At 50.2% G+C, this 27621-nt stretch overlaps 1 protein-coding gene across 2 annotated transcripts; it reads left to right on the top strand.

Annotated features, from left to right (window-relative positions):
- On the top strand, nt 1-24846 carry Slc37a2 (solute carrier family 37 member 2). Of its 2 annotated transcripts, XM_040730034.1 has the most exons (19): nt 1-387; nt 13774-13855; nt 14306-14399; nt 14517-14595; nt 15818-15953; nt 16350-16426; nt 17186-17352; nt 17847-17884; nt 18156-18308; nt 18641-18731; nt 20076-20138; nt 20468-20553; nt 21092-21140; nt 21287-21360; nt 21595-21673; nt 21799-21896; nt 22128-22192; nt 22396-22451; nt 23858-24846. In XM_040730034.1, the coding sequence occupies exons 1-18, from the start codon at nt 329-331 to the stop codon at nt 22424-22426; spliced, it is 1521 nt and encodes a 506-aa protein (XP_040585968.1). In that variant the 5' UTR covers nt 1-328; the 3' UTR covers nt 22427-22451; nt 23858-24846. The 2 variants fall into 2 exon arrangements, with proteins under 2 accessions (XP_040585968.1, XP_012980461.1); XM_013125007.3 differs by lacking the exon at nt 22396-22451.
- Nucleotides 24847-27621: the final 2775 nt, after the last annotated feature.

Here is a 27621-nt window from a genome sequence, read left to right as displayed (position 1 = left end):
CGCGAGTAGTGAAACGGAAAAGCACAGACCAGAAAGAGGAGCCCCAGGAAACTCAGACTATCGATCTCTGACGCTGATAGAAAGTTCAAGAAAACAGGCGGTAGTGCACAGAAAACAGTTTTCAGTGAACGCAGAGAGATAGCAAGGGTTTGCAGTTCGTTGCAACCCAGAGGGCAGGGAGGTCAGGTGCAAGGGGCGGGAGCTCCGGCCATGGGCCTGGCTGGGGCGGGCCAGCCGGCGGGGCATTTAAACCACAGTCGACCGCGACGGGGACGCGCGCCAGCTTTGTACCCTCTGTCGTCCCAGCTCCGGGTACCACCCACGCAAGATGCGGTCTTCCCTGGCTCCGGGTGTCTGGTTCCTCCGTGCCTTCTCTAGGGACAGCTGGTGAGCAAGGCTGGGGAGGGAGGCTGTCGGGACGCTCAGAGACGCACTCGGCGGCGGCTGAGGTCTCTGCTTGTTCCTGGGGTGGGGGGAGGGGGTTCTAGCTCTATCTGGCACGAGCTCCTTCAGTGGCTCCGGCGTAGAAGGTTAAAAACACAGACCTATTAATTCCATATTAGCCCAGACTAATGTATGACCCTGGTGAAGAACAGGCTGCTAGGAGTCTTCATCCTTTCCGTTTGCCATCTGTATCTGCAAACACGGGCGCACAGGCCGGTACCTGTAGAGTAACTCCAACTCTTAACCTGAGAACTTAGGGGAACCGAGGCCAGGGAGTGGTAGAATATAGAGGTGGCCAGGAAGCTTAGGCCCCATTTTAGTTTATTTTATTGATTGGATTAGGTAACAGAAGCCAGAAATCACTGGTTCTGGGATCCTTCCTGGGGGCACCGGTCCAGTCTCAGGGATACCTAGCTAGGGCAGGCTTATGGGAGCAGAGCTGCAGCTGCTCCCAACACTGGGTGGTCACCCTTAAAAGCGTGAGCTGGCTTTCACAGCAGCTGTTCCATGACCACAAGGTCACCCGTCCGCTGGGAGGAAAGGCTTCAGCCTCTTCTCCATTAGAGCGTTTGGAGCAATGTGCTTGCTGGGGGGGAGGGGGGGGGTAAAATATTTTGTTAGTTTCCATCATGTAAAACCATAAAACTTATCAAAATGATCAGCTGCTGGCTTCTTTTGAACAAATGACACAGCATTGCCAAACCTAAATTCTCAAATTAAACTAAGGGTCACCTTTATATTGGGCAGATCAATTTAGAGTGTGATCCATTTGGCTTGTTTTGTTTTTTTGGGGGGGGGTTCTTTGTTTTGTTTAGTTTTGAAACGGTTTCTTGTGTAGTGTAGCCCAGATTGTCCTGGAACTAGCTTTGTAGACCAGGCTGGCCTCAAACTAAAAAGGATCCTCCTGCCTCTGTATCCTGGATGCTGGGATTAAAGGCTGTGATACCAGGTGGTTGGCCTGGTTTTAAAAGTGTTTGGTTTCCAGCCCTCTCAATCAGGCTAGTCACCACATATAATATCCATTAGATGGTTTGTCTGATCCTTTTTAAATTTAGAATTATTGAACAGAAAGATATAAAATGACTCTGATAAGGATATTAACATGGGCATGTGCTAGAGAGTGGATCTCCCTCATAATGAAGGAGCTAGAAGATGTCATAATTGAATGGAAAGAGAATTCAGAGAGGGGAGTAGAGAATTACTGTTTAGTGGACATACATATCAGCCATGGGTGAACAGTGCCTCTGACTTTAAATTTAAAGGTGATTGAAATTACTTTTTATGCTATTTATATCTTACCATAATTTTAAAAGCATAATACTCATAAACTCATTTATACATTAAGACTCTTGATGATATCTCACAAGTAGACATATTTTACAAGACTTATCTGTTAGCTACCACTTCAGAGAATAAAATAGCTCAATGTCAAGAAAAACTAAAATCAGGATAAATGATGAACCAGATTCAGATAACCCGGAGAGTGTCCTCTGTTCAATACATTGTTATTTTCTCTATAGACTTCATTTCAGCTCTTTTTTATCTAAGAAAAAAATTTGATCACACAATAAAGTGTGTCTCCTTAGATTTAAATCTCATTGTTTGCCTATGTACAGCAAAAGCATTAACTAACCATGTAGGCCATGTTGTGAGAAGTTTTCATAAGGGATCTTTAAAAAAATAATTTAAGCTGTGTGTGTGTGTGTGTGTGTGTTCCTTTGGTGGGTGGTGCATGTATGTCCCAGAGGTCAACCTCAAGTGTCCTTCAGGAGGTATCCCATCTTGCTTTTTGAGACAGAGTTTCTCACTGAGGTCCAGAACTCAGCACTCAGCTCCATGGAGCTTCAGGTAGCTCTAACCTGTCTCTGCCTTCCCAGCCCCGAGCACAGATGCCGCCTCCACTGCGCTGGGCCTTATGTAGCTGCTGGGGATAAAGCTCAGCTTGTGCAACAAGCGCTTTGCTGACTGAGCCCCCGCTCCAGTCTTTCATAGGCAGTTGTGTGTTGTGCTGTTTTTTATAGTCATTTTACTGTTTATTGCCTTGAGATAAGATGCCAAGAATGTTTTTACCAGATTTTACCCGCTGTAGCTATAGATTTGGACAGATCCCTCTTCTGCTAGGTCCCCTAAATATCCTAAGGCTTTTAGACCCCCCCCCCAAAAAAAACTGAGTGACTGTCTTCTCTACCTGTAAGACCAAAAAACCACTTTCCTTGGGAGTGCTCTGTTAGTACTGACTTCATGTAGTGAGCCTTGGTTCCTTCAGAGGAGTTGTTATCGTTATTATTAAATAGCTGTCCTTCAAGCTCCTGAAGTACAATGAAGTGAGGGAGGAGTAATACTATGAATAAAGGAGTCAAGACCATGATGGGGAAACCCATAGAATCAGTTGGCCCGAACTAGTGAGAGATCACTGACTCAGTTCTGACAAATGGGGAACCCGCATAAGACCAAACTAGACTCCCTTAATATAGGTGACAATGGTGTGACTGGGATAGTATATGAGGTCACTGGCAGGGAGTCCAAGATCTAACAACCTGACTTGGTAGAGCCCATTCTATATGGAGAGATACCTTGCTCAGCCTAGACACAAGGGGGGCAGGGGTGGGGGTGGGGGTGGAGTGCCTTGGTCCTTCCTCAACCAGAGGATGGGTTTTAGTAGACTTCCTGGGGGGAGGCATTTCCCTCTCTGAAGAGCAGATGGGAGGTGGAAGGGTGGAGTGGGAGGAGGAGAGGAGGGAGGGGGAACATGATTGGAATATAAAAAATAAATCCAATATCTAATACAATATCTCCCCAAGGCCTTGACTGCCTAACCAGCTCTTTTAAATCTGTTCTTGTTAAAAAAGAAAGAAGAGATTCATGCAGAAGCTTTACAAATAGCCATACCACCCTGTAAGATTCAAAGTATTTGCATTTCAGTTTATAAAAAATACAATGCCTGCTGGGCAGTGGTGGCACATGCCTTTAATCTCAGCACTTGGGAGGCAGAGGCAGGTGGATCTCTGTGAGTTTATGGCCAGCCTGGTCTACAGAGCAAGTTCCAGGATAGACTCCAAAGCTATCCAGAGAAACTGTGTCTTGAAAAACAAAATAAAACAAACAAATAACCCCCCAAAAAATGCCTATTAAATTGCTGTGGGTTATGGATTGCTTAAGAGGAAAGAAAAAGGTCTTTCTTATACAGGTGTCCTGAAAATGGAGTGCTATAATAAGATTTCAAGCACAAGTGACGGTCACTATCAGTTCACTTACTCCTGGGTTATTAGTGCTGGTCCTCCACATCTTAGCAATCCTTGGAACTCAGCTTCTCCAGACAGAAATCTTCTAACCGTCCACTACCCATGTACTTACCGTTGTCCAGGTGGGACTGTCAGAAGAGCGAGTGTTCAACTTATAAAAATGAACACACACAATTTTTAGAGAGGAAAACCCTTAAGAGAGAGCCAACACAAAAATTCTGAGATGGACTGGAGAGATGGCTCACCCATTAAGAGAGGTGGCTACTCTGGCAGAGGGCCCAGGATCTGTTCCCAGCACCCACATGGCAGCTCACACTCTAATTCCAGGGGATCTGACACCTTCTGACCTCCATGGGAACCAGGCATGCAAGTGGTACACAAACATACATATAGGCAAACACTCATACACAAAAAATAAAAATAAATACATTCTTAAATTCACATAATATACCAAGACCATAACCAAACAAAAAAGAGTAAGTTTGGAGTCAGTCTCTATGCATCTGATTCGTGGGTGAAGACCAATGGCCTGGATGATGCTATGTTTCAAATTAAAGAAATTGAGTTGTAGCCTGTGCAGCTCTGCATGCTGCCATCAGACAAAATGACATCAGAGTCAGTGAAAATGTGGCTGGGTCTGTAATTCTCTTCTACTCAGGAAGCTAAAACAGGAGGGTTGGGAGTTCAACCTGAGCAAGGAGGAGGACCCTGTCTCAAAATAAAAATGTAAAAAGGCTAAGCATGTGTCTTAGTGATAGAACACTTGTTTAGAACATACAAGGTCCTAGGTTCAATCCCCAAATATGAAAGGGGGGTGTGGGCAGAGAGGGCATCCAGAAATCTGTGTAACTTCTCACACAGAAATTTCTGAACAATTTGTACAAATTACCTATACGTTCAATGTAGAGAAAACTGGTTATCTCTTCTGATTTCCTGGGGATTCTAACAATAACTGATAAACATTGGTATACCAAGCCTTATTAGTTTCAGGCTTCTCTTTTTAAAAGGTAAAAGACCAAATCTGGGTGGTTTTCCAGGAACCTGATTTTCAGACTGCTGTGAGACAAGTCATCAAACCCGAACCTGCTTTGGCAAGATCTTAACACACTAATTGCTTCTTTTCAGACTCATTACTTGAACCTACTACAACATCCACAAAACATATTTCATAACCATGTGTGGCAAATGCTCTACCACCAAGCTACATCCTGAGCCCAAAGTAGCACACATCAGGGAAAACAAAGCGTGACAAGGGTGGATCATGGTAAAGAATCTGGCACGCACCAGCCCCTCAGCACAGGAATGCACACACACAGGGTTCTACACACATCGCTTGTTTGCTGTCCTTTAAAAACAAGGTCTCTAGCACATACTGGCCTTGGGCTACTTATATAGCCAAGGATGACCGTGAATTTCTGCTCCTACTGCCTGCCCCCACTTAACAGCCAGGACTACACGTGTATTCTACCACTTCTGGTTTATGTGGTACTAGGGATGGAAGCCCAGTGTGCTAGCTAGGCAAGTACTCTTCCAACTGATCTTGCACACTTCTTAAAGTGTGACTCTAGCTGCCATAGTCTCCAAAATTCTAACATCTCCAACATTCAGGACATACAGGCTTAGGAATCCTCTTACCACTCTGTGCTTTTACAGACTTTTTGGAGCCTCTGTATTCTCATCAGTAGAAGCTAGGAGGTTCTAGACTATTGTCTGATAGCTCATGTAAACACGCTTGACTTCTGTGACTGATGGAGGATCCTCAATAGATGCTCTTTTCCATCTTTCCTAAAGAGTGTGAACTTAGATGCTCCCCCAAGAGCCAAAGTATAGTTTTGCTTTAAAAAAAAAAAAAAAAGACATTGTGGTGGGGCTTGCAGAAAAAAAGAAGATATTGTCCTACCTTCTTGGAATTAATGGTAGATTTGGAGAGTTGCTATGTACATAGCTGTCATCAATCTTATTTTTATTTTGTTTTATTCATTTGTGTAGCCCTCAGGTTGGAGCCCAGGGCCTTATGCTAAGTCCCCACTCCCAAGTTAACAACTTCAGCGGTAGTGTACGCACTGAGTGTCAGAGGGTGATGGTTCGTATGTTCTGTGCCTTATAGAGGTCAGTTAGGATTGATTTTGAAGAAAACTCCTGAAGTGTGCCTGATACGTGAAGTCTTAGAGATTAGAGGCAGACATGACTTGGCATGTAAGAAGCATGCAATAATGGTGGCTCTCTCTGTAACTGTTACTGGTGATCATTACAGATGGATGTTAACCCAATGCACATTTCCTTTGCTAAACAAAGTAGAGGCTGAGGTGGAGACAACAGGATAAGGATGTATAGTGTGAAAGAAAATTAGAAAGGAGCTCTGTGGCACACTGCTTTCACATGGCCCTGAGCAGACTCAAGACAGCAGGTAGTCTTGGACTCCTCACCTGTGAAATAAGGACAACATCTGTACCTACTCCTAAGATCGCTGTGAGGTTTAAAATGGGGAGTATTTGGATGGGTGCTTTGCTTATGTTCAGCACAGAAACCTCACCACTGACTGCCGTTCTATAACTTTCCATGCTACTGTTTACCAGGTATCATTGATTTGTCTTTTTTGTTGTTGCTGTTATGAAAGGTTAGTTTCCCCATGGGACATACTGGTCAAGCATGGTATTGCTGGCAAATGACTGCACTGGGGTTAGATCCGGGTTAATCTGACTCCTAAGCCTTTGGTCTTCCCCGATGTACTCCTGATGATCATATGGGTGGGAAATAGAAATTACACTGTCATTTGACTTTAGACAAATCACTTAATCTCTATGAGGCTACATTTTCTTAATCATACAAGGAAAAGGACAGTACCTATATCTCAGGGTATTGAGATTAAATAAGAAGCTTGATAAATTTTAGCCAGGTGTGGTGGTGCACACCTTTAATCCCAGCACTCAGGAGGCAGTGGCAGGCAAATCTCTGTGAGTTCAAGGCCAGCCTGGTCTATAAAGTGAGTTCCAGAAAAGCCAGGGCTGTTACACAGAGAAACCCTGTGTCAAAAAACAAATCAAAACAAAAAAAATTTTTAATTGAAATAGAATTATCATTTTCCTTCCTCCAGCTCCTCCCAGCTACCCTCCCTTAAACCCCTCCCATGCCCCCCACTCAAGCTGATAGCCTCTTTATCTTTGCGATATATATGTAAATGGAAAGCTTCCTGAAGCACTTAGGCTAATGTAGTTGGGATTTGCTAGGCAGATGAAATGTCTCTTGTAGAAGGGATTCCCCCTTAGGAGGAGATCACCTTTGACTCAGTGGATCTGGCAGTCTGGACAGATTATATGGTAGCCCAGCCAGCGGGAGCAGAGCAAGCAAGCAGCCCCTGAGGGGGGCTGTGAGCAGGTGGCACCAGGTATGTGGAGGCCATCAGAGTCTATGGAGTTTCCACCCAGCAGGCGATACTCCACCCCTGTCAGTTCTGAGTAGCCAGCCAGTCCAGGGCATTTCTGAGCCACCAAATACCCAGGGGGTCCCTAGCCCTGGGTCTGCCTGGTTCCTGGCCTTTTGTGTGTGGGCACGCCTGGGGGTGGCGGACAGCATGGGCATCTTTCCAAAGTGATGACTGTGGCTACTGCTGACAGGGCTGGGTAAATTTCCCGGGGCCTTGTGAGGAGGAGAAACTCAGGACCTGGAGGAGGGAGCGGGGTGACACAGCAGCTGGATGAGCAGGAATGGGTGTGGGAGGGAGGGAGCTTCCACAGGAGCAGCACACTGGAGACTCCCACACTGTTTTCCCCAGACCTTCATCTTCCAGTGGAAGCCCAACAAGGAAAAGCCTGGAGTCGGTGAGGAAGAGAGAGCAGAGAAATGCTCAAACATACTTCGAGATCCTGCCCGGGTCAGATCCTTGTACTGCCATTTGTCGGTCCTTGTGACAATCTCGTGTGGTTGTTTACTCTTTTAGGAATAGAACTGAGACTTGAGAGGTTAAACGAGTTGCTCAAAGACTGACAGTAAGTTAGCAGAACCAGAAATGAAGACTCAGCCTCTCTTGGCTTAAGTCTGATGTCCTCGTCCCCATTCTGTAGCCTGAGGGCCAGAATCAGATCTGAGCCCCAGATGGTTCCCGTCTCTCATCTTATTTTCCTGGTTCCCGCAAAGACGCGCTTGAAAAGGGCAGCAGAAAGAACTGCTTCTGAGAGCCGTGAAGGCCGGGCCTGCAGTACCCTGAAAACCAGTGATCCCGGGATGCTGGAGTCTAACCCATTTTTCTGTCGCCCAGCATGTGACCCCCGAGGCCCATCCCCCACGTCTTTATTATTGCAGCTCGCTGCAGCTGCCTTCTGGGCTTCCCCTTTTCTCCCTGATGTTTCCTCTTTCCCTCCTTAAAGGACAGACCTGTGTGCCCAACCCCCACCTCGGTGAGGGGTGCTGTGTGCTCAATCAGTGTGGACTGGCCTAGGAGGCAGCCAGAGGCTTAGAGTTGCCTGTGTGGTTTGTTGAGACTCTTCTCTGCCAAGCTGTACCCAGTACTGAGGACAGAGTCAGGCAGTCCCAAAGCAACACCAGCACAGAGGCTGCCTTGCAAACAGTGACATGAACTCCATGTTTCTGGTCCCGTTCTAGCTGGGACTGAGTGCTGGATCAGAGGGATCTAGTGGATATAAGGCTGTCTCCCAAGATCCTTCCCAGAGAAGAAACCGCCGTCTAGTTGCCACAGGATCTCGGAACATTCTAGATGAAATGTATGGTTAAGGCGATGATCATTTTTTAGGAAAGAGGAAATATGTATTTGAGAAGAAAGCCAATTAGGGGAGCCCCAAATGCTCAGCAAGGATGAATGAACAGGGCTATAGGCTGCTACACAAGGTCATTTAGGCAAAGAGGGGAGTTATGAAGGGAGCGAGTTTGTGGGCTTTAGAAGAGCTGCCCAATAGGGGTAGAGCCCCAAAGCCAGATCCCCTCGCCCCATTTGATTGTCACTGAGTTGGTGTGTGTGGTGGGGTGACTGGTATCACAGCTTCTCTGATCTCTAACTTAAGCTGTGGGTCTTGAGTTCTGCATGCTCGGGAGACTGTGAGGGTGGGGCGAGGGCCAGGCCTCTGAGGGTCCCGCAGAGAAGGCCATCATCCTACTTCCCTGGGCAGGACAACAGCTATGTGGCCACGAGCACCCCGCCACCCATGCTGTATGTGCAGCCATTGTTCCAAAGACTGGGAGGTTCGCCAGTTAGCTAACTGAGCCCCAAGTCATTCCTGTCTCTCAGAACAGAACCATCTAGGGGAGGAAGACAAGAGGCATGAGATCCATGGGCCTGATCCCTACCCCAAGGAAGCTTTCTCCTCAGGCCTTCCCAGCCTGGCCCGGCCCCGCTTCCTCTTGACAACTGCAGGCATGACTCAGGACTCTGCCCTTGGGTGTCTGTTCTTGGCTGGCCCTTCCCTACTAGGATATCTCCCAGTGTTGGTGGAGGGCTTGGTAGAGGGTGAGGGTGGTGGCACTGTCCGCGTTGACCCTGGTCTGGCTGTTACCGTACCCAGCCCTCTATCCTTTTCAGAACTGCTGACCCTAGGCACACCCAAGAATAGGTCACCAGGTTCATTTCCTCAGGGGAAGTGCCAAGGTCACCTGCAGCCACATCCCAGTGTTGGTCTTTGAGATTGTCCTAGTTGAAGCATGCACGGGTGGTAATGAGTTTAAACCCCATCATCTCACGGCCTTGGTCATGGTTGCAGAGCAGTGGAGGAGGAGACAGTGCGCAGGGGTGACTGAGGCGAGGGGCCTGTTTCTACCTCTCCAGACATCAGGCTGCTCTTGGGGTCTTGTGGTGGTGGTGAGGGGGGTACCTAGGGGTAGTGTTTGCTCATTATCTGTTGCTACTTTGAGACACATAGTTCTCTGTTCCTAGCCCAGAATTAATCATTCTTAGTTGATAAAGTCTTAATGAAGTTGATAAAGTTATTATCGAGGTCCTGGGAAAAAATGAGTTGGATTGTCAGCTAATAGCTAGGAGATAGCTGGTCCCTCTCTATCTGACTTGGTTATTCAGTAACCACCGGCTGGTGGAGGAGGTGGGACTCTAAGAAGTGCCACCCCTTGCTAAAAAATGCTTGGGGGGGTTGGGGTCATGAGGCAGCTAGTCCCACGTGGGTCTAGCTAGTCTGGGGGCCTTCTCCCACATGTTCCTTGACCCCCGGACTACCTGCCCTGTCCATCTCTGCACCACAACAGCCATCTCTTGCCACATGACTCCCTGCTCCTCTTGTGGGGTGGCTTGGTTCCTCAGGGAAGGGCTTGTGAGAAGTGAAACCTGCAGGTCCTGCCCTGGCTGGAGTCCTCTGCTGTCAGGCCTGTGAGTAAGCTTGAGTTGCAGCCTCAGTCTATCCCCACCCTTGACCTACCCCCATGTTCCCGGGCCCCTTTGAATGACAGCCCCTGGGGCCCTTTCCATGAGCACTTGAAAGGGGCCTGACCAGTAGGAGGCCGGGCTCCAAGTAGGCTGGGGCCCAGCCAGAGTTGTGACTTGGAGCTTAACCTTCTACCCTTTAGAGGCCAGGCAGGAAGTCCCAGAGGAGACAAGTGTCAGGCTAACACCACACAGTACAGCCAAGGAACCCTGGCTCTCAAAGTCCTGTCCCTCCTGCTGACTTAGGGGTCAGGCTTTTTGTTGGAGGTTGGGATCTAGGTTGGGCAGGCCCTGGCAGGTCTGGAAAAAAAAAAAAATCACAGATCAGAATGCCAGTGTGGACTGGCTGGTCCTCCTGTCTGCTCCCAGGAAGACCTCAGCTACCTAGAGTCTTTCCTGTATGGTTACAGTCTCTCCCACCCACGCTAAACAAGGCAGGGCACTTGTCTTTGTGTCCTAGGAGACTGAGGTAGGCATCCTGGAGAGGTAGGGAGGAGCGGCTGATGGCTTCCTAATTGCTGCTAGGCAAATAAAGACCCAGACCCCCCCTCCCCCCTTGTACTTGCTGCAAGAGCTGCTCCTGGTCCTCTGGCTTCTTCATGTGCTAATCTGAAACGGTACCAGCCATTTTTAAGGGTCAGCTGGGTGTCAGGAATGCTGTAAGGTCTGTAACAAGCATCTGTCAGTAATAGCTCCATGAACAAGGTGGAAAAAGTACTTCTCAGAGGAGTTAACACATCTGGGGAATAAAACTATCTTTTGCCTGATTCTAAGTCCTTACTTTTTGACCCTGTAGACATGACCTCGAAATCTAGGGCATCCTGTGGAGCTGTCATGCACCCTGAATTGGTGGACAGGATGGGAAGGCACAGGGACTGTCACCACCTTGTAGTGAGGAAGCCCACAGGGGGCTTCTCCCTGATTTCACCTGACTCATCTCTGAAACACCCTTGCCCAGGAGAGCCCAGCCCTTGTGAAGTCTTCCAGTCCTCGAGAGAGAGCCCAAACTCAACTTCTTGGCTCACAGGGCCCTACCTGGCCTAGGCCCTGCCTCGCCCAGCCGCTTTTCCTCCTGTGCTTGGCTCGGTCTCCCCTTCCAGATCTCCTGAGCCATGCAGCATTCCCATACTGGAACTGTTATTTCACGCCTCTGTGCCTTCCCTGTTGCTTGTTCCCTGGCACATCTCCCTGCCCGGCCTTGGTTGACTTAGCCATCTCCCGCTTGACTTCGAAACCGTCTCCTTTTCCTGACACCACTGCCATCCCACTGGAGGCTCCCTGCTTTCATGGCACAGTCACCCCAGTTCTCTGTACTTGCTTCCCCCGACTGACCTGTGAGCTCCAGAAGACAGGATCTTCCTTCCCGTTTCTCATGCAAGTGTAACATTCCCAGCGCGGTGCCTACAACACGGTAGATGTGTGTGGATGCAAAAGCAGCCTTGTTTTCTTCCAAGAATGTCAGGATTTTAGGTTTGGACATGAGTATGCCTGTTCTCTGCAACGGTTTTTCCTACCCATGGTTGGGAGGTATGGAACTCTGGATGGCAGGGGCATGGAGCAGATAAGGATGAACACCTGGGAACTCAGATGGGCGAAAGCCGGGGAAAGATGGGCTGAACCTTCCTCCCTAGGAAGTGCCTGGTGTGCGTGTGGGGGGGGGGAAGTAGTGTGGAAGCTGGGAGTTGAGGTGGAAGGGGAAGGATTTGGACAGCTGGGTTGTCCCTCTAGTGCCTCTTTGGTTCCATCTCTCAAGGCACTGGGGGTGTCTGCTGAGGTGTAGCCTGACTTCCCAGATAACACTAGGGTCTGTTATTGACCAGTCATCACTGCTGGGCTCTCAGGGGATACAGTGGGACTTGAATTCTGATACATTGCAACTGTGGCCACACATCCTAGCAAGGACCCTGGCACCTCTACGTGGTCAGCCAAGGTAGTGGTCACAGAAGCTGAGCTGTTGTGGCACTTAAAGCTGATACCACCACAGGTACCCAGGGACTAGGATAAGAGTGACCTGGGGAGGGTAGGACTGATGTTACCATCCATGTACAACTGAAGAAGCCAGAAGCAGAAGGCTTACCTGGTGAGTGAGTGGGAGGTGTCACTCAAAGCTGTCTGCTTTTCGCTGGATTAGGCAATAGCCCAGTTAACTATAGGGCTGCAGTTCCTGTCCATCTATTACTCTTTGACTGGGTTAGCTGGGTCTTCTCTCTAAAGTTTCTCAGAGAATTCTAGAAATCCCCGAACTGGCAATCAGCTATATGGCAATTGGTGGACCTGGAAAACTTTGGTGTCATTAAGTTTTTTTGATGTCAGTCCTGGAACAGGCAGGCATCTGGGGTAGCCTTGACTTCCCTGAAGTCCCCCAGAAGACCTGTGTAATTGACACAAGTGCCTTGGAAACAAGTAGTCAAAGGAAGTGCTTTGAGATTGGGTCTCATTATGTAGCCCAGGCTGGCCTCAGGTTCCCATTACTCCTGCCTCAGTCTCCTGAGTGCTGGGACAACAGGTGTGCACTACCATCCAATGTTGAGAAGAAAAACCACAGTGTCATAGAGAGGATAGAAACCGATGCCCAGGTAGGAAACTAAAGTCCAGGGAGACATGAGACAGGGTTCAGCAGCTCAACTCAATTAAGGCTTTGCAGAAACACTTTTTGTTTCACAAGAGGTGGCCTACATTGCTTAATTACATGCTTCTGGGAAGTGAATTTAGAGTTTGGGGCCAGATTATCAGATAGGGCAGGGTGAGCATCCAGTGTCTGCTTTAGGTTCATGGAGCCAAGGGAGATGAGGGCTCCAGGGCCTGCTCACACTTCCTCCAGACCCTTCTCTTTTATGAGCAGAGTCCTCTCCTAATGTCTGACTTCCCTTCCAGTCTGCTTTGTTTGTTGGTGGGTTGGAACTTGGGGCCTCCAGCACACTAATCCCGTGTTCTGCTGAGCTGTACCCTCAGCCCCATTCTGAGATCTATTTTCCATATGCCTCTTGGTTCCTGGTTGCGGATTCAGCTCAGCTGATGCCTTGCTGGGGAAACAGTGACTCAGGGGGGCCCTGCAGGATCCTGCCTGGACCCTTGGGTGAGGTGAAGGGGTACAGTGCTGTGGAAAGTTTGAGGCTGTTGACTAGACTGCACATGAGATAAGGGAAGGGTGGGGGAGGGCACACGGAGTATGTGAGCCACAGAGGAAATCATCTTTCTGTGCGGTGGAATTGACCAGCCAGGGACCATGAGGCTGAGGACTCAGGTTTTGTCACCAGCTGTCCCAGCTGAGTCATCTCTTCCTATAGTCTGAAATAAGTCTGCTGTCTTCTAAGCACAATCGGGATATGAACCTCACTCTATAGACAGACCCCTCTCCCCTTTAACTCCATTCCATGCCCATCATTTCTGACATTTAGAAAGTGATTCCAACTCTCTGTGGCCATAGCTGTTCCACACATCCAGACAGAGACAGCCTTGCCTCGGTGAGGCCCTAGAAGGGCTAAGGGTTGGGAAGAAGGTGGCTGGAGCAGGGAAGGTGCTTCCGACAGTCGGATCCTTTGCTCCTAGACACTCCTGGTCTTTGCCCTGGGAACGTGGGTCTAGAAGAGAACCCGGAGGTAAAACGTTGGTGCTGAGGTCTTAGTGATGCCGTCGCTGGGCCTCTGCGGACTGTGCAGGGATGCCGTCGCTGGCCTCTGCGGACTGAGCCGCTCCTCTCTCCTCCAGGTTCCGTGGCTTCATCCTGCTGCTCACCTTCCTCGTTTATGCCTGTTATCACATGTCCAGAAAACCCATCAGCATCGTTAAGGTGAGACTGGTTGCTAAGGGACAGTGCAGGACATGTTGGGCCTGGCAGACGTGTGCTGCAATTGGATACTCTAGACCCCAGACAGTCAGCCATCTTCCAAATTCCTCTACCCTGGTCATTGGGACTGCTCCTTCTGCCTGGCAGATACCCATTGCTGGTGGCTTTCTCTCTTTCCCACATCATGCCTGCAATGTTTCCCTGCACGGTCCCTTTGAGTTTACCTTCCAGACGGCACTGCTGCTTGGTTGGGTGAGCTAAGAAGGTAGAGGCTTTAGGCTCTGTGGATTCCATTCATGAGAGTCTTGTTGGAGCAGGTGCTGGCAGGAGGGAGCATGGCAGGTGGGGAGCAATGGTACTTGTGATTGAGTAGCAGGCTAAGCATTCTCTCTGGGCTGAATGGGTGCCAGGGGATGATGTGACCCTTGACCCATGTGTGCCATTGCCTTCCAGAGCCGCCTGCACCAGAACTGCTCAGAGCTGGTCATTCCCAATAATGACACCCACGATCCCAATGACACCACGTGGTGCAGCTGGAGTCCATTTGGTGAGAATAGGGTGCATCACTGGTCTCCATCCCCCGCTCCCTCCCCATCTGGAGAGAGAAAGGGTCTGGGGGGGGCAGCCAGCCAGCCAACTTTGTGTCTTTCCCAACTGCTTCCAGACAAAGATGACTACAAAGAGTTACTGGGCGCTGTGGACAATGCCTTCCTAGTGGCTTATGCCATTGGCATGTTTATCAGGTAAGAGAAAGGCAGAGTCTGTGCCCACTGGGGATTGGGTGGGGTAGGTGTTCATAACTACTGCTTCTCCTGACTGACCTGGGGCTGCGGGCTAAGGCGAGGAAGCTGATAGTGCCTGGGTGTGGGCCTGAGGCCAAGGCCCCACCCAGGCCATTAGCCTCCTTTTTTCACGGTGGTCACCATTTCTCCACCTGCTTCTGGTGGACAGGAGCCTTGGTGGCTGCTGACCAGGGTCCTCTAAGCCCCGGACGTGTAGATTCCAAACAAGAGCCTACCCAGCGCTGTCTAAATTATGTAACCAGTGTGGGTCTCACCTAGCCAGCACTGAGCTTGCTCCCAGGAATCACAGATAGACAGGCAAGGCAGGGTGTGGCCTTTAATGAGCTCTCAGCCTAGTAGAAAGACCCTTATCTTAGCAGCTAATTGAAAATTGTTGAAGTGTTGGGTAACCAGGTAGCACAGGCTGGGATTGAAGACGAAAGGCAGGCTGTATAGATGAGCCCTGAGATGAGAAGCACCCGGGGCATGGCTGGGGGGAAGGACACCCAGACCAGAGGCTTGAACACCACCAAGTAGGGACCAGCCGGGAGTGCAGGCGGAACCTTCAGGGTTACCGGAAGGGGGGCTGTGAGGGATGTGCCAGCCGGAGACAGGGCTAGAGGATCAGCCGAGGGCCTGCTCTGGGCTGTGGAAAGGGAGAACCACCGGAGGAGTTTGGCTATTTGTGAGGGAGAAGCTGAGGTAGGCTTGAGGTGCATAGCAGGGAATAGCGAGGTTATGTTTTAGTGTAACAGCTGCCTAAGCTGCTGAACTTGGGACAACTGGTGTTCCAGAGGCTTCTATGATGAAAGAGCGAGGGAGAAGTTAGAATTTAGAGTATCGGGTTTCCATTGCTTTAGGGACATCCAAGTGATGCTACCCAAAAGGCAATCTGAATATGACCCACATGCGTGAAGGGACACATGGGAACCGAACACAAACGTAGAGGATGTGCTGGGGGGGAAAAGTGACTAGGAGTGGTCAGCCAGCAGGGAGGGACATGGGCAGCAGGATTGCCAAGGTAGTGTCCGATAAAGCAGAGGACTGGGGTCAGTCTCAGGATGCAGTGGGACACAGGTCATCGCTGGTTACCATGGCCACCGTGGCTTCAGCAGTGTGTCTCGAGAGGGCGCTGGTAGAATGAACCCAGTAGTGACCTGCAGCTCATCGTCTTTTTCTCCAGTGGGATCTTTGGGGAGCGGCTGCCCCTCCGTTACTACCTGTCAGCTGGCATGGTGCTCAGCGGCCTGTTCACCTCCCTCTTTGGCCTGGGGTACTTCTGGAATATCCACATGCTCTGGTACTTTGTGCTTATCCAGGTATGAGCCTGACTTGCACTCGGCTCTTTGTTCCCCTCAGAGATTGGTCCCCTGAAGTCCCCGGCCATCCCCAGGTCAGAGCAGACAGGGATTTGGTCTCCTTGCTCCAGTTCCAAGCTCCTTCTGTCACCCCGCTCAGGGCCCTGTTCCCCCAAAGTCTCACAAAGGCTCAGTAAAGTGTGCCTCGGGCTGCTTCAGATGCACAAGAAGTCTGGTCTGAGCTCACATGACCTTGAGCTAGGAGAGGCCAGTGCGTGTCTTGGTGCGTGGACGCGCCAGTGAGAGAAAGGCATGGTTTTACAGCGTAGGGTGTGGAGGGTTCCTCAGCCATGACAACTGAGCCTCCTGTACCCAGGGTGCTTGAGCTCACTCTCACCTTCCCTTCCTTCCCCTCAGATCTGCAACGGGCTTGTTCAGACCACAGGCTGGCCGTCCGTGGTGACCTGTGTTGGCAACTGGTTTGGAAAGGGAAAGTGAGTGTGACGAGGGAGGGGGTGGGGAGGGTGGGGCTGGGAAGGGGGAGGGGTGCCTGGATTACTTTCAGGGGAAAAGATCAGAAGATGTGTCTTCTTACTGTTGCCTCACCCACTGAGAAGAAACAGCTCTGGGACTAAAGGGCAGCGCTGTTTTTCTCACTGTGAGGATCCAGCCCATAGAGCAGACGTGCTCCCCAGAGCAGCTGTATTGAACCTTTTGATTGACGGTAAAGGGCCCCACAACTGTTTTCTTGGACTGGCTTTCGTGTGAGGTTGCCTCAGTTTCTCACCTTCAGCACCGGTGGTCTGAGCTGTTTAGCTCTTGGCTATGTGGGCTTCCCGCACACAGTTTCTGCAGTGCGCGTGGCATCTCCCTAGTACGTGCCAGTAGCAAAACTCAAGTCTTGGCCACTGAAAATCTCCAGATGTTTCCAGATGTGCCCCGAGGGGGCAGAATCGCTCCCCCCATCCCCCGCTGAAGACTACTTTTTTAGAGTGATATTGATGGGGGTCAAAAGAGAAGGAGGTTCATGGTTTCCCTGTGGTCAGAGTTCCCATCTGTGCCTGCCCAGGGGGCTGGTGGAAGCAGGGACCTCCAAGCAGTGCTGTCACCTGCTTGACAGCGGCCTGATGCTTTCTCGGCACTGTCTTTGGGGTCTCTGAGACTCTCAGCTGTGTGAACGTCCTGGAGGACAGAGGCAGCCAGCCTTTTGAGCTCGGCTGGGCAGGTTCTCTTCTTCCTTCCCTTCTCTCCAGGCGGGGATTCATCATGGGCATCTGGAATTCCCACACTTCTGTGGGCAACATTCTGGGCTCCCTGATCGCCGGAGTCTGGGTGAACCAGCAGTGGGGCCTGTCGTTTATCGTGCCTGGCATTATCACCGCTGTCATGGGAGTCGTTACTTTCCTCTTTCTCATTGAATGTGAGTGGGCCCTCCCCACTCCCGTGCCCTATGAGGTTTTTTTATGGGAGGAAGCAGCTGGGTATTTGGTGAGCATTGCTGTTCAGGGTACTGGGTGACTAGCTCTGTGATCTTGAAACTGTTTTTTTCATCTGGAAAGTGACAGTAGTACTTGCCCCCAAGGATTTCTGAAGGTGTAAGAGGGACAGTGTAGCTAAATGTTTTGTCTGTAGTGGGTCCTCTGCCAAAGGCTGTGCCTCCTGCATTCAGAGTGCTGCCATTATTCTCCTGTTCTCAGACAACCCTGAGTTGGCAGGGCCAGCTGTATAGCTACTAGCCCAAGAGCAGACATGTTCCTAAGAGGCAGGCTGGCTTAGGAAGCCTGCTCCCTTAATGCTGGGGCCATGGGACATGTAGGGTTAGCTCTGCACTAGCTTACTCCCGCTGTAAAATAAGGGGCTAACCTATTGGCAAGCTTCTGAGAAAGGTATTTGTCTCCTCTTCCCCCTGCCCAGATCCAGAAGATGTGGACTGTACCCCTCCTCAGCACCATGTGAGTATGCCATCCCAGCCCTGCCCTCTTCGAAAGAACTGACTATGGGAGGGCCAAAAGTTGGAAGAGAGAGCTGTGGCCCTCCAGTGACTGTACAGGCTGTTAGGTCCTTGAGTTAACTGCCCCACAACTTTTGATGGGCCTGTCAGCCCAAGACAGAAACATATACCTTCCCCAGGATGGGCACCCCCACCTCTCACCTGGGCCATCCTTCCCATTAGAGAAGGTTGGTACATGGCCCTGCCCTCAAGGAGGGATCTTCTCTTCTCAGAGTGACCAGGAGAAGGGACCAGACAATCCTGAGGATCCTGAGAATGGTCCCTATTCCCGCAGAGACAGTAACGTGGACATTGTAGCCAGCTCCTCCAAGGAGCAGGGCTCTGAGCCTGCAGCCATCAGTTTTCTGGGGGCACTGAAAATTCCGGTGAGATGTTTGTGGAAGGAAGGGAAGAGGATCTTTCTAGAGTTTTCCATTAAATATTAGGCAATGGGGTGTGTGGGTAGCAGGTGATTTCAAGGATTTCTGTACAGACTGTAAGATAGCTTCATGGGAAGAGCGTATAGGAGGGCTGCCTTGACACAACATGAAGCATCAGACACATTACATTGCTGCCTTTAGGATGGGGTGCATATTTGAGGTTGCTTTGTTTGGGCATGATGATGGTCATGGGGTACTGCTATGCCATCTGTGGGACCTCCGCTGGACCAGGCATCTCTTGAGCACCTTTCCATTGTGCCCTCTCTTGTGCTGCCCAGGGTGTGATCGAGTTCTCATTATGTCTGCTATTTGCCAAGTTGGTCAGCTACACCTTCCTCTACTGGCTGCCCTTGTACATCTTCAATGTGGGTGAGTCCAAGGGGAAGAAGAGCTTAGGAAAAGGGTCTCTGCTGGTGCAGGGAGGACACCGAACCTGGGTTTGATTCCGGTACACAATCCAAGAAAGGCTGGGCCTCTCTTAGGCTGGGAGATTTGCTTGGCTACTTCATTAAGTAGGATGCTGAGCCCATGCACTATCTCCTGCCCCCCTGGAGCTAAGGTGGGCCTTAGGAGCACAAAGCTCTGTCCTGCAATCCTCTTTCTCCAGCCTGTGTGTGGGCTGCTTGACCAAAAGTGGGCTGAAGTCTGCCTTGAACACCAACTCAAGGAAGAGGCTGTATGAGCTTTCCTACTCCATGGCCTCTAAGGCTCTCCTTCCAAGGGTCATCATGACAGTGATGTCTTTGTACTGGGGTCTTCTGGGCTGCACTGGGGAGTTGTCCCAATGCAGTGGCTACTCTCAGTGCCGCTATCCAAGGATGTAAAGATGAGAGAAATCACTGTTGAGGTTAGAAGGGCTGTTTGAGTTCCAACTGCTCAGAGTCTCTGCTTTGCCATTGATGGGGTAACACATCAAAAAGCAGCATGTTCTGCTTTCCTGACCCCCAGGATTCTGAGAGCCCCACCCCTTATCCAGGACCCAGGGCTGTCTCACTCTTTCCAAACTCTGAAAAGGAACAATGGCTCTCCTGCCCCACACACATTTACTCTGAATGGGAGACCAGGAAACCATGGGGATTAGTCACTGACAGATCTTGAGCTGTCTCTTGCCCCATAGCTCTGCTTGGGGGCCCTCCTCTCTGATACTGGAGGAGTACTAGGGCAGTTTTGTAGGCACTGTGACCCTCTGTCTTGTGGCTTTGATGCTGACTTCAGAGTATGAATCAGCCTCGAGGGTGGAGCTACAAGTCAAGCTTCTAGATGTTCCCCTTGTCTAAACCCAGGGTCCCCATCTTCCTGTTGTAGCTGCGGACATTAGCACAGACCTAAGGTTGCCTGGCTAGGAAGAGCCCTTGTAGAGCTCTCTTCTAGGTTATGAGTGGGTCAGAGAAATGGCTGTTGGGACAAAGCCCAGGCAGAATCTTACACTCCAGGAGAAAGAGCTAGAGGCACACCAGGGTTGTAGGAGACACCTTACTCTGAAAGGTCTAGGCCATCCCTCAGGAAAAGAGTATATTTTAGGACTCAGAGCCCAAAGGATTATATCCCAAGCTACTGCAAACTTACCCTGTGGCCCTGTCCAGTCGCTTGGCCATCAGCTTCTTGCTTGGGCTGGACCAATGCCTCACAGGGACTCTTCCAGCTGTGGCATTCAGGAGCTTTGCTCCAAGCCCCTGGGAGTGTCTGATCATGTTTTCTTTGTGTTTTCCATAGCTCACTTTAGTGCCAAGGAGGCTGGGGACCTATCCACACTCTTCGATGTTGGTGGCATCATAGGTGAGGCCCTGTCCTTTTGTTCTAGCAGGCTGTCTTCCTGCTTGCAGAAAGAAGGGACAACAGACCATGATCTGGACAGTGGCTCCAGAGAAAAAAGGCTCCTGGCGTATTCTCATTTCTGCTCCTGCGAGGTGGGGTGGGGGGTTTAAGATAGACGGTCCTCGTGCTTTGGTTTCTTGGAGTGATGGGTGCAGGGGAGGGTTGCAGAGGGAGACGGTCTTTCTTAAGACTAGGTCAGCATGGGGCGGGGTGATGGGACAGAACTGGGCAGCAGATGAGAGACAGCATGTTTATGTCAGGGACAGTGCGTGAGTGAGCATGTGTTCCAGGTGGCATCATGGCAGGGCTCATCAGTGACTACACCAATGGCAGGGCCACCACTTGCTGCATCATGCTGATTTTGGCTGCTCCCATGGTATGTATAATCTCAGAGTACATATGCTTATGATCAGGTGTCTGGGGCCTCATACCCGTGTGTCCATCTGTACATTTGCACACATAGCTGTCTCTTCGTACATGTGTGCACGTGTATTCCTGGACACGGGCAAAAAGAGAAATGAGAGTCAGCAGAGGACCAGGACCTGTGAAAAGAGGGACACCAGCTGCCACATGTTTTAACCAAGGACTGAGGACAGGAACAAGAGAAGACTTGAGAGGAGAGGAAACTATAGAGCTATGCCTTGGGGTACATGCCTACAGTCCCAACACTTGGGAGGTGAGGCAGGGGAGTCAGGAGTTCAAGGTCTTCCTCAGCTACAGAGTGAGTTTCAGGACAGCCTGTGTTGCATGACATTCATCTAAAACAGAAAAGGAAATTAGAGACTACCATGGTTGACAAAGACTTGAGAAGTCTGGACGTATAAGGCAGGGAAAACAAGTGATGTGTGGAATTGCAGATTCTGGTCTAGCCCAGCAAAAGGAAACCGGCTTCAACCATCTCCTCCCTCTTTTAGATGTTCCTGTACAACTACATTGGCCAGAATGGAATAGCCAGCTCCATAGGTGAGGAGGTGGTGTGAATCCCAGTCACGGGAGAAACTCTGCCTGGGAAGCTCCAGGAAGCGGGTGTGGGGCCAGGGCCAGGGAGTGTTGCTTGCTCTGGACACAACCCCTCATCTCTAAGAATACCATCCCTGCTGTCTTCCCAGTGATGTTGATTATCTGTGGGGTCCTGGTCAATGGCCCGTATGCACTGATCACCACAGCAGTCTCTGCTGACCTGGTAAGTGGACCGTTCCTGGGTATCAGGCCGGTCTGAGGGCTTGATCGAAGGCTCTGTCTACAAGTTCAGTTCCCTTTCTCCCTTTCCCATCTGTTGTCCTGCAGAACCCCCATGGGCTCTTTCCTTTCCACCCTAAGCCCCCATCACCCCCCTCCTCAAGCTAGCTTTCTCCCAGTGCTACTTTGCCGTGCTTTTGCTCAGTTTGGGCTGTCCCACCCTACTCTGTCTCCCCAGGGCACACATGAGAGCCTGAAGGGTAACGCCAAGGCCCTCTCCACGGTCACAGCCATCATTGACGGCACCGGCTCCATAGGTTTGTTACTGGTTTTGGCTCCTGGCACCTGAACCCCAGCCTTGTCTTGGGTGGACCCCTCGGTGCACTGCCCACAGTGGTCGGGGAAGGTATGTATCCTGTTTTCATGAGACTGTTGTGTATAGGTGCGGCCCTGGGGCCCCTACTGGCTGGCCTGATTTCCCCCACGGGCTGGAACAACGTCTTCTACATGCTCATCTCTGCCGACATCCTGGCTTGCTTGGTAAGAGTTCCTGGGGTACATAGACGGCTACTGGGGATGCTTTCTGTCTGCAGACTGGAACTCTGGGATGAGATATTAGGACTCTGGGACGGTGAGCAAACAGCCGCTGCCCTTTGCTGGGAGTGTCTTCCTGTGGGGAGCGCTGCTTTTCTCAGCCACCTGTCCCACGATCAGCTGAGCATGGAGGATGACGGTGTCTTCCCTTCCCTCTCTGCCTTGAACTCCCCACAGCTCCTCTGCAGGTTGGTGTACAAAGAGATCCTGGCCTGGAAGATGTCCCGGAGCAGAAACAGTGGGTGAGTTCCTGGCAGTGCAAGCCCTGCTCCTAGCCTGGCTTCTATGACTCTATCCAGTGCTCTGTATTCTGTAGACCACCTGTGCTGGTCCATTCTGGGCCTCAAGAACATCAAAGCAGTTCCTGCCCCTTGATGTCCTATTGGACCCCATCCCACCCCAGACCTGCTAACCTTTCCTCTGTTGTCCCCGTGTGTCTCCATAGCTCTAACCTGGCCCTAACCCACCCACGATAGTATTTTCCTCAAGTCCCATGAGTTTGTGAGTATTTTCTTCAAGTCTGACTAATACGCCATCAGAATGTGGGCCGCGTGTGAATCTTCTCCTCTCCTATATGTGATTTCCCCCACCCCAGCTTTCTCTGTTTCCTTGGGAGCCATACCTGGAGGTTCCAGCTAGTCAGCATGGTGCTTGGGACGTGTTTCTTAGGGGGTCTGAGATGCTACAGGGGGATTTGGACACACCTGTTGAGCAAAGGGGGCAGAGATACAGAATTCTTTCTTCTCTGAGCTGAGGCTGAGCTGCAGGTGCCTCCTAAACATCAGCAATCGAAGTCACCTGCCCCCTCTGCCTGGGGTGTGTGGGGAAAAGGCAACTATGAAATCGAAGCCTCTGGAACAAATTGCAATCAAAGTGACTAGTCTGGTGTGGCTTCTGCCTGGTGTCAGTGGTGGCGGTATGGAAGGTGCATAGGTCAGTGACTGAGTTGGCGGCTGGCCAGACGCTGGGGTGCTGGTGATTGGGCGACTGTCCCTGGGGCCTTTCTGGCTCTCCTTCTAGCAGAAGTATCTTATTAAGAAGGAGCCGGCAAAGCCTGGACCTGGGCTGGATGATAAACGTGAAGAATCACCTCCTGGGGTCCTGGTAAACTATACAGTGTTTGGGGAAGTACTTCCGCCTTAAGAAGGCACCATACAAAGAGAAAGGTTGGAAGTAGGAAGCAGTACTTAAAGCAGAGGCATTCACGGGGCCTATCCTGCCCTGGGTGAGGGGAACAGGGCACTGGACAGGGATTTGTCTCCTTTCACCTAGATTCTCTGGGCAAGGCTTGAAAGGAGTCTGGAATAGGAAGAAAAGCAGAAAGAGAAGAGGAAAGTATGTAATTAGTTAGAATGGAGGCCAGCATTGGGCACGGTAGCTCATCTCAGTCACTTTGAGAGGCAGGCATTCTCATTTGAAATGAGGGGCCAGTCCTGGAAGAACCTAAAACTGAACCCAGGTTTGTGGCCTTTGTGGGCACTGCAGCTCTCCCAGGCTGGCTCTTTCTGCAGGGCCCATTAAGAAATGGACAGTGATTTACTGGAGCAGGGAGTGCTTGAGGCTGAGAACCTGAAGTCCCTGGACATCCTTGGTTTCTCTGCATACTCACGTCTAAGACCTTGGCTAATGCCTCAGTCCCTGCATCATTGAACATAATGGGGATGTTTCCCTCAGAAGCCTGCTAGGGTTGGTCTGAGGCGCTCTGAGAAGGTGGCTTACCTGGTTTGATGCTTTGTAAAGTGGCCACATGTGGCAGAAACACTTTGTGTGTCATATTATTCTGACTTGTTAGAGCCTGCCCGCAAAGTACAAGGGGAACCTTCATTACGGACAGTCCACATGAAAGGCAGAAGCTTGTTAAGTTGTGGCTTACTTTCTCTTCCTTCTCATCTCTCCTGTTCCTACAGATACAAACAAATATGAGGCCTCGATTGGAAGACCAGCATTAGGGTCCCTGCTGGGTGCTCCCCATGAGCAAGAGAGTGGAAAACTTCCATCATAAGGCGAGGCAAAGCCTCCTGATCCAACCAGTTCAGCCCAAACCCGCCCTGCCTCTAAGGGTACAGAAGACTATGGGAAGGGACTGCCGAGCACCAAGCATGGGAAATGGAAGACCTCAAGGCCTGAGCTCTGGGAGCTGCAAGCAGAAGGGAAGGCATATTCAGACTCTTGCTTGTTTGGATTCCAAGCAAGAGCCAAGGCCTAGAAAAGGTGCCTAGCTCCTTCCCATGTTAAATTATAACCTCTATAATTGGTCTGTACCTATGCGGGCATGTCACCTTGTTTCAAAGGTGCTGGGCCTCACTGTGTCCCTTTTGTCCATGAACTAGTCTTTGTGTGTTTCCCCAAGTAGGGCCCTCTTGTCTATCCTCCACTGATCCTGTTGGCAACTCGGCCACTTTGAAGCACTAGCACTGCTCCTGCAGAGCCAAGGCTAGAGTGGAGCAAGGGAGCTTCCCTGAGTACTGCGTGTAGGGGGAGCTCACTCTGCTCCTGAGCACATCCATCCGGTACCTCCCTGGCCTCCCCGGAAAGATGCCTCAGTGGGTGAAGACACTGGGGTCACTGCTGTGAAGACTAAGGGGTGTTGGGCACAACTGAAAATGCCAGTGTGTGTTAAGCACATGGCAGCTCTCCTGTAGGAATGAACAAGAAAATGGTCAGCACTGAGCATAGGCGTCAAGTTTAGCAAGAATGAGTATACCACTTGATTCATCCAAGTAGCTGCTACGTAGCAGTTGCGTGGAGTCATCTTGCAGCCACCCTCTTGCCTGGTGTTCTGTGCACATGCTCCTTCCACTCTGAGTCCTCGATCATGACATGCCAGGCTGACACCTGGCATTTCCACATGACCTCCAAGCTGCCCATCAGCACCAATACAGATTTGTTTTGTCAACTGTGCCTGTGCTTATCTTTGGTGGGGCCTGGCATAGCAGCAGCTGTGGGACTCATGAGGGGCAATGAAGAGATGTCACAGGACTAAAGAGACTGGTGTTCTAGGGCTGTGACAGCTGGCATTCCCAGAAGGCATATTCACGACACTGATAACACATGTAATCCAGCAGAAGCCTAGACCCCCAGGGATACAAGATTCAGTCATTGCATTTACTAGGATGCTGTGTTGGTCAGTGTGTTCGCTGGACACATTGCTTCAGCAGTAAACTATAAAGCTCATATGCCTGGTCCTCACTTTGAGTCTGCAGGAAGCAGCCAGTCAGGAACCTCTTCTATTCAGGACCAGGTAGGGAGCAGGGGCTGACACATGAATTTTGCTCAGTGTTCACGAAATCTTTCCAGACTGGAAAGAATTTTAACATTGTATGGAAGGGGCAAACTTAAGGGGAAGCTGTGTTACTTCTATAGACCACTAGATGGTGATACTATCCCGTGGTAGAGTCTAGGGTGGGCAGGTGTTGCCATTCTGTTTCAGAGAAGGAAGCCTGAGATTTCCTGACTCTCAGACTCCTCCCTAGCATCCCTTGAAGGTCAGTGTCCAAGCAGTGTTCCTGGAGGCCTTCTCCCTCCCTGCCTCATTACAGCATGTCCTTCCTGTTTCCTCATCTAGAACGGGAGTAACGTTACTTGTGTCGTAGCAGTGATGTGAAGGGAGATAGAACTGATCACACTGGCTGCCCTTATCTGCATAGCAAATAAAACAGAACCTGAAAATAGAAACAATACAAGCAAAAAAGTACATGGAGATAAGTAGCGACCTAACTTGACGGCTACACCACCCATCAGTCCGGACCTGATAGGATAGGGCCAGTAGGGGTGACCCTGGTGGCTTCACATGTGACAGCTCCTGAAGGAAGAGTTCCTGGGCTTTGTATGACAAGGCCGTGAGAAGCGGCAGACCAAAGCAGCTCATACGAATCTCGTCACGCCTTCCTGTGTGAGGCATGAGGAGCAGCACATCTACAAACACAGACAGGCAAGAGAGGCACGGAAACACTTGAGAAGATTTGTGGGAGCCCAGAGCAGGGCCTCAGAAATCAGCGCTTAGGCTGCAGGTCTACAAAGAGGGAGGGGGAAAACCACAAGGTTGGAGGACACCCCCTCCCCAGGTGTACACTTCTGCATTCACTTGCCAGACCAGGTTCTCTGCACCCCCTCCACACACACACACACACATGCACGCACGCACGCACACGCGCACACACACACGCACACACACACCAGCTCTGGGTACAGTCTGTTCACCACACACACACACACACACACACACACACCAGCTCTGGGCACAGTCTGCTCACCAGAGGCCCAGTACCTGTCTTCTCTCAGGCCTCTGCACTCGCATGGGGCTAATGCAGGAACATTACGTTAATTAGTTATTCATTTAATTTAACTTCACATTTGGTCTCAATTAAGCTTAAAATGTTCTTCCTTATAGATGCTACAATAGCATGTGTAATTAAAAGGCAATAACTCTTGGTGTTTCTCCTTTAGAGATCCATTGGGAGGCTGAGCTAGTATGTATGAGGAGGGGCTGGGCGGGGGGGGGGGGGCGGAGGAGGTGGAAGGGACAGGGCCGCGTAGCAGCTTCTATCCTTCTAGAGCAACACTGCTCCCTCTACTGGATGCTTTCCGGTTTAGTGTCCCTAAGCAAATGGCACAGAGCCCATCCCAATCAGAGCCCATCCAGGACATCTTTAAGTATATTTTAATTACTTTGTCCCACACTCCTCCCAATTCCAGACTTTGGATTTCAGCTGCTGCTTCTAGGTGTTTCTCTCAAGTGGATCTGTGTTGTCTGTTAGTACGTGATGGACACATGGTCTAATCTAACGGTGTTTAGGAGCTTACACCAAGCCGAACGGCCTCACGTCTAATCTTGACTCCTGCCTACCCTTTGCTGAGTGACTCCCTCCAGTCTGCGCCTGTTGTGTGAAGTGAGGACTAACAAGACCTACTTTGTAGATCTGAAACACGAAAACATAAATGCTTACAGTGTACTTTGAAAAATACCTGGTGTCTCCACTACTTGTAACAAAAATTATCATGTCTGCATGAATGGCATGCATTTGTTTCCAAGTTGGGGTTGGGGTGCACCTACAGATTAAAGGTTCAATTCTATCAACTATAAAATGTCCTTTCCAGTCCCAAATGATCACATTCTATCTAGGATAATCAACACATTTCCAGATTATTTTGTGTCTGGTTTTCACGTCTGGTTAAGCCAAAGGCTGGACTGAAATGTTTGTCATTTGTTCCTATCAATGTTAGTAGTTCAATAGAACTTTATAGATATGAGTTAGGGAAGGGGTGAGTGCAAACAGCTAACCAACGTTAAACAAGGGGTTATTTGAAAGCAAAAGTTGATCTTTATACTGATATATGAGGGGCAAGGAACGCATGGGGAGTTGGTGCCAGTGCATCAAGTCTGGGAGTCACCACTACTAGCTGTGAACTTCCCATGCCGTCCTCTTCTCTGCCTGCTTCCCATCTGTGAAGTAACAGCACATCTCTTTACACATCGAGACTCAGATAGACATTCCTAGCCTCAGCAGCAATGAAGTTGAGTTGATAGAAGAGCTTAGATCTCGAAGAGCAGAACGGACCCTTGATTAATGTATTAGAATGATGACATGGATTCCTCCATCCCATCCTCCCATCGCCTCACTCCATCAGCACTCATCAGTGTTGAGGAGCAGAATGTGTTCCATGGATGAAG

The sequence above is a fragment of the Mesocricetus auratus genome, unplaced genomic scaffold (genome assembly GCF_017639785.1).
Source record: "Mesocricetus auratus isolate SY011 unplaced genomic scaffold, BCM_Maur_2.0 Super-Scaffold_100022, whole genome shotgun sequence".
In the NCBI taxonomy this organism is placed as follows: domain Eukaryota; kingdom Metazoa; phylum Chordata; class Mammalia; order Rodentia; family Cricetidae; genus Mesocricetus; species Mesocricetus auratus.
Note: the sequence above shows the minus strand (reverse complement) of the source record. Positions and strands in the feature narration are given on the sequence as shown.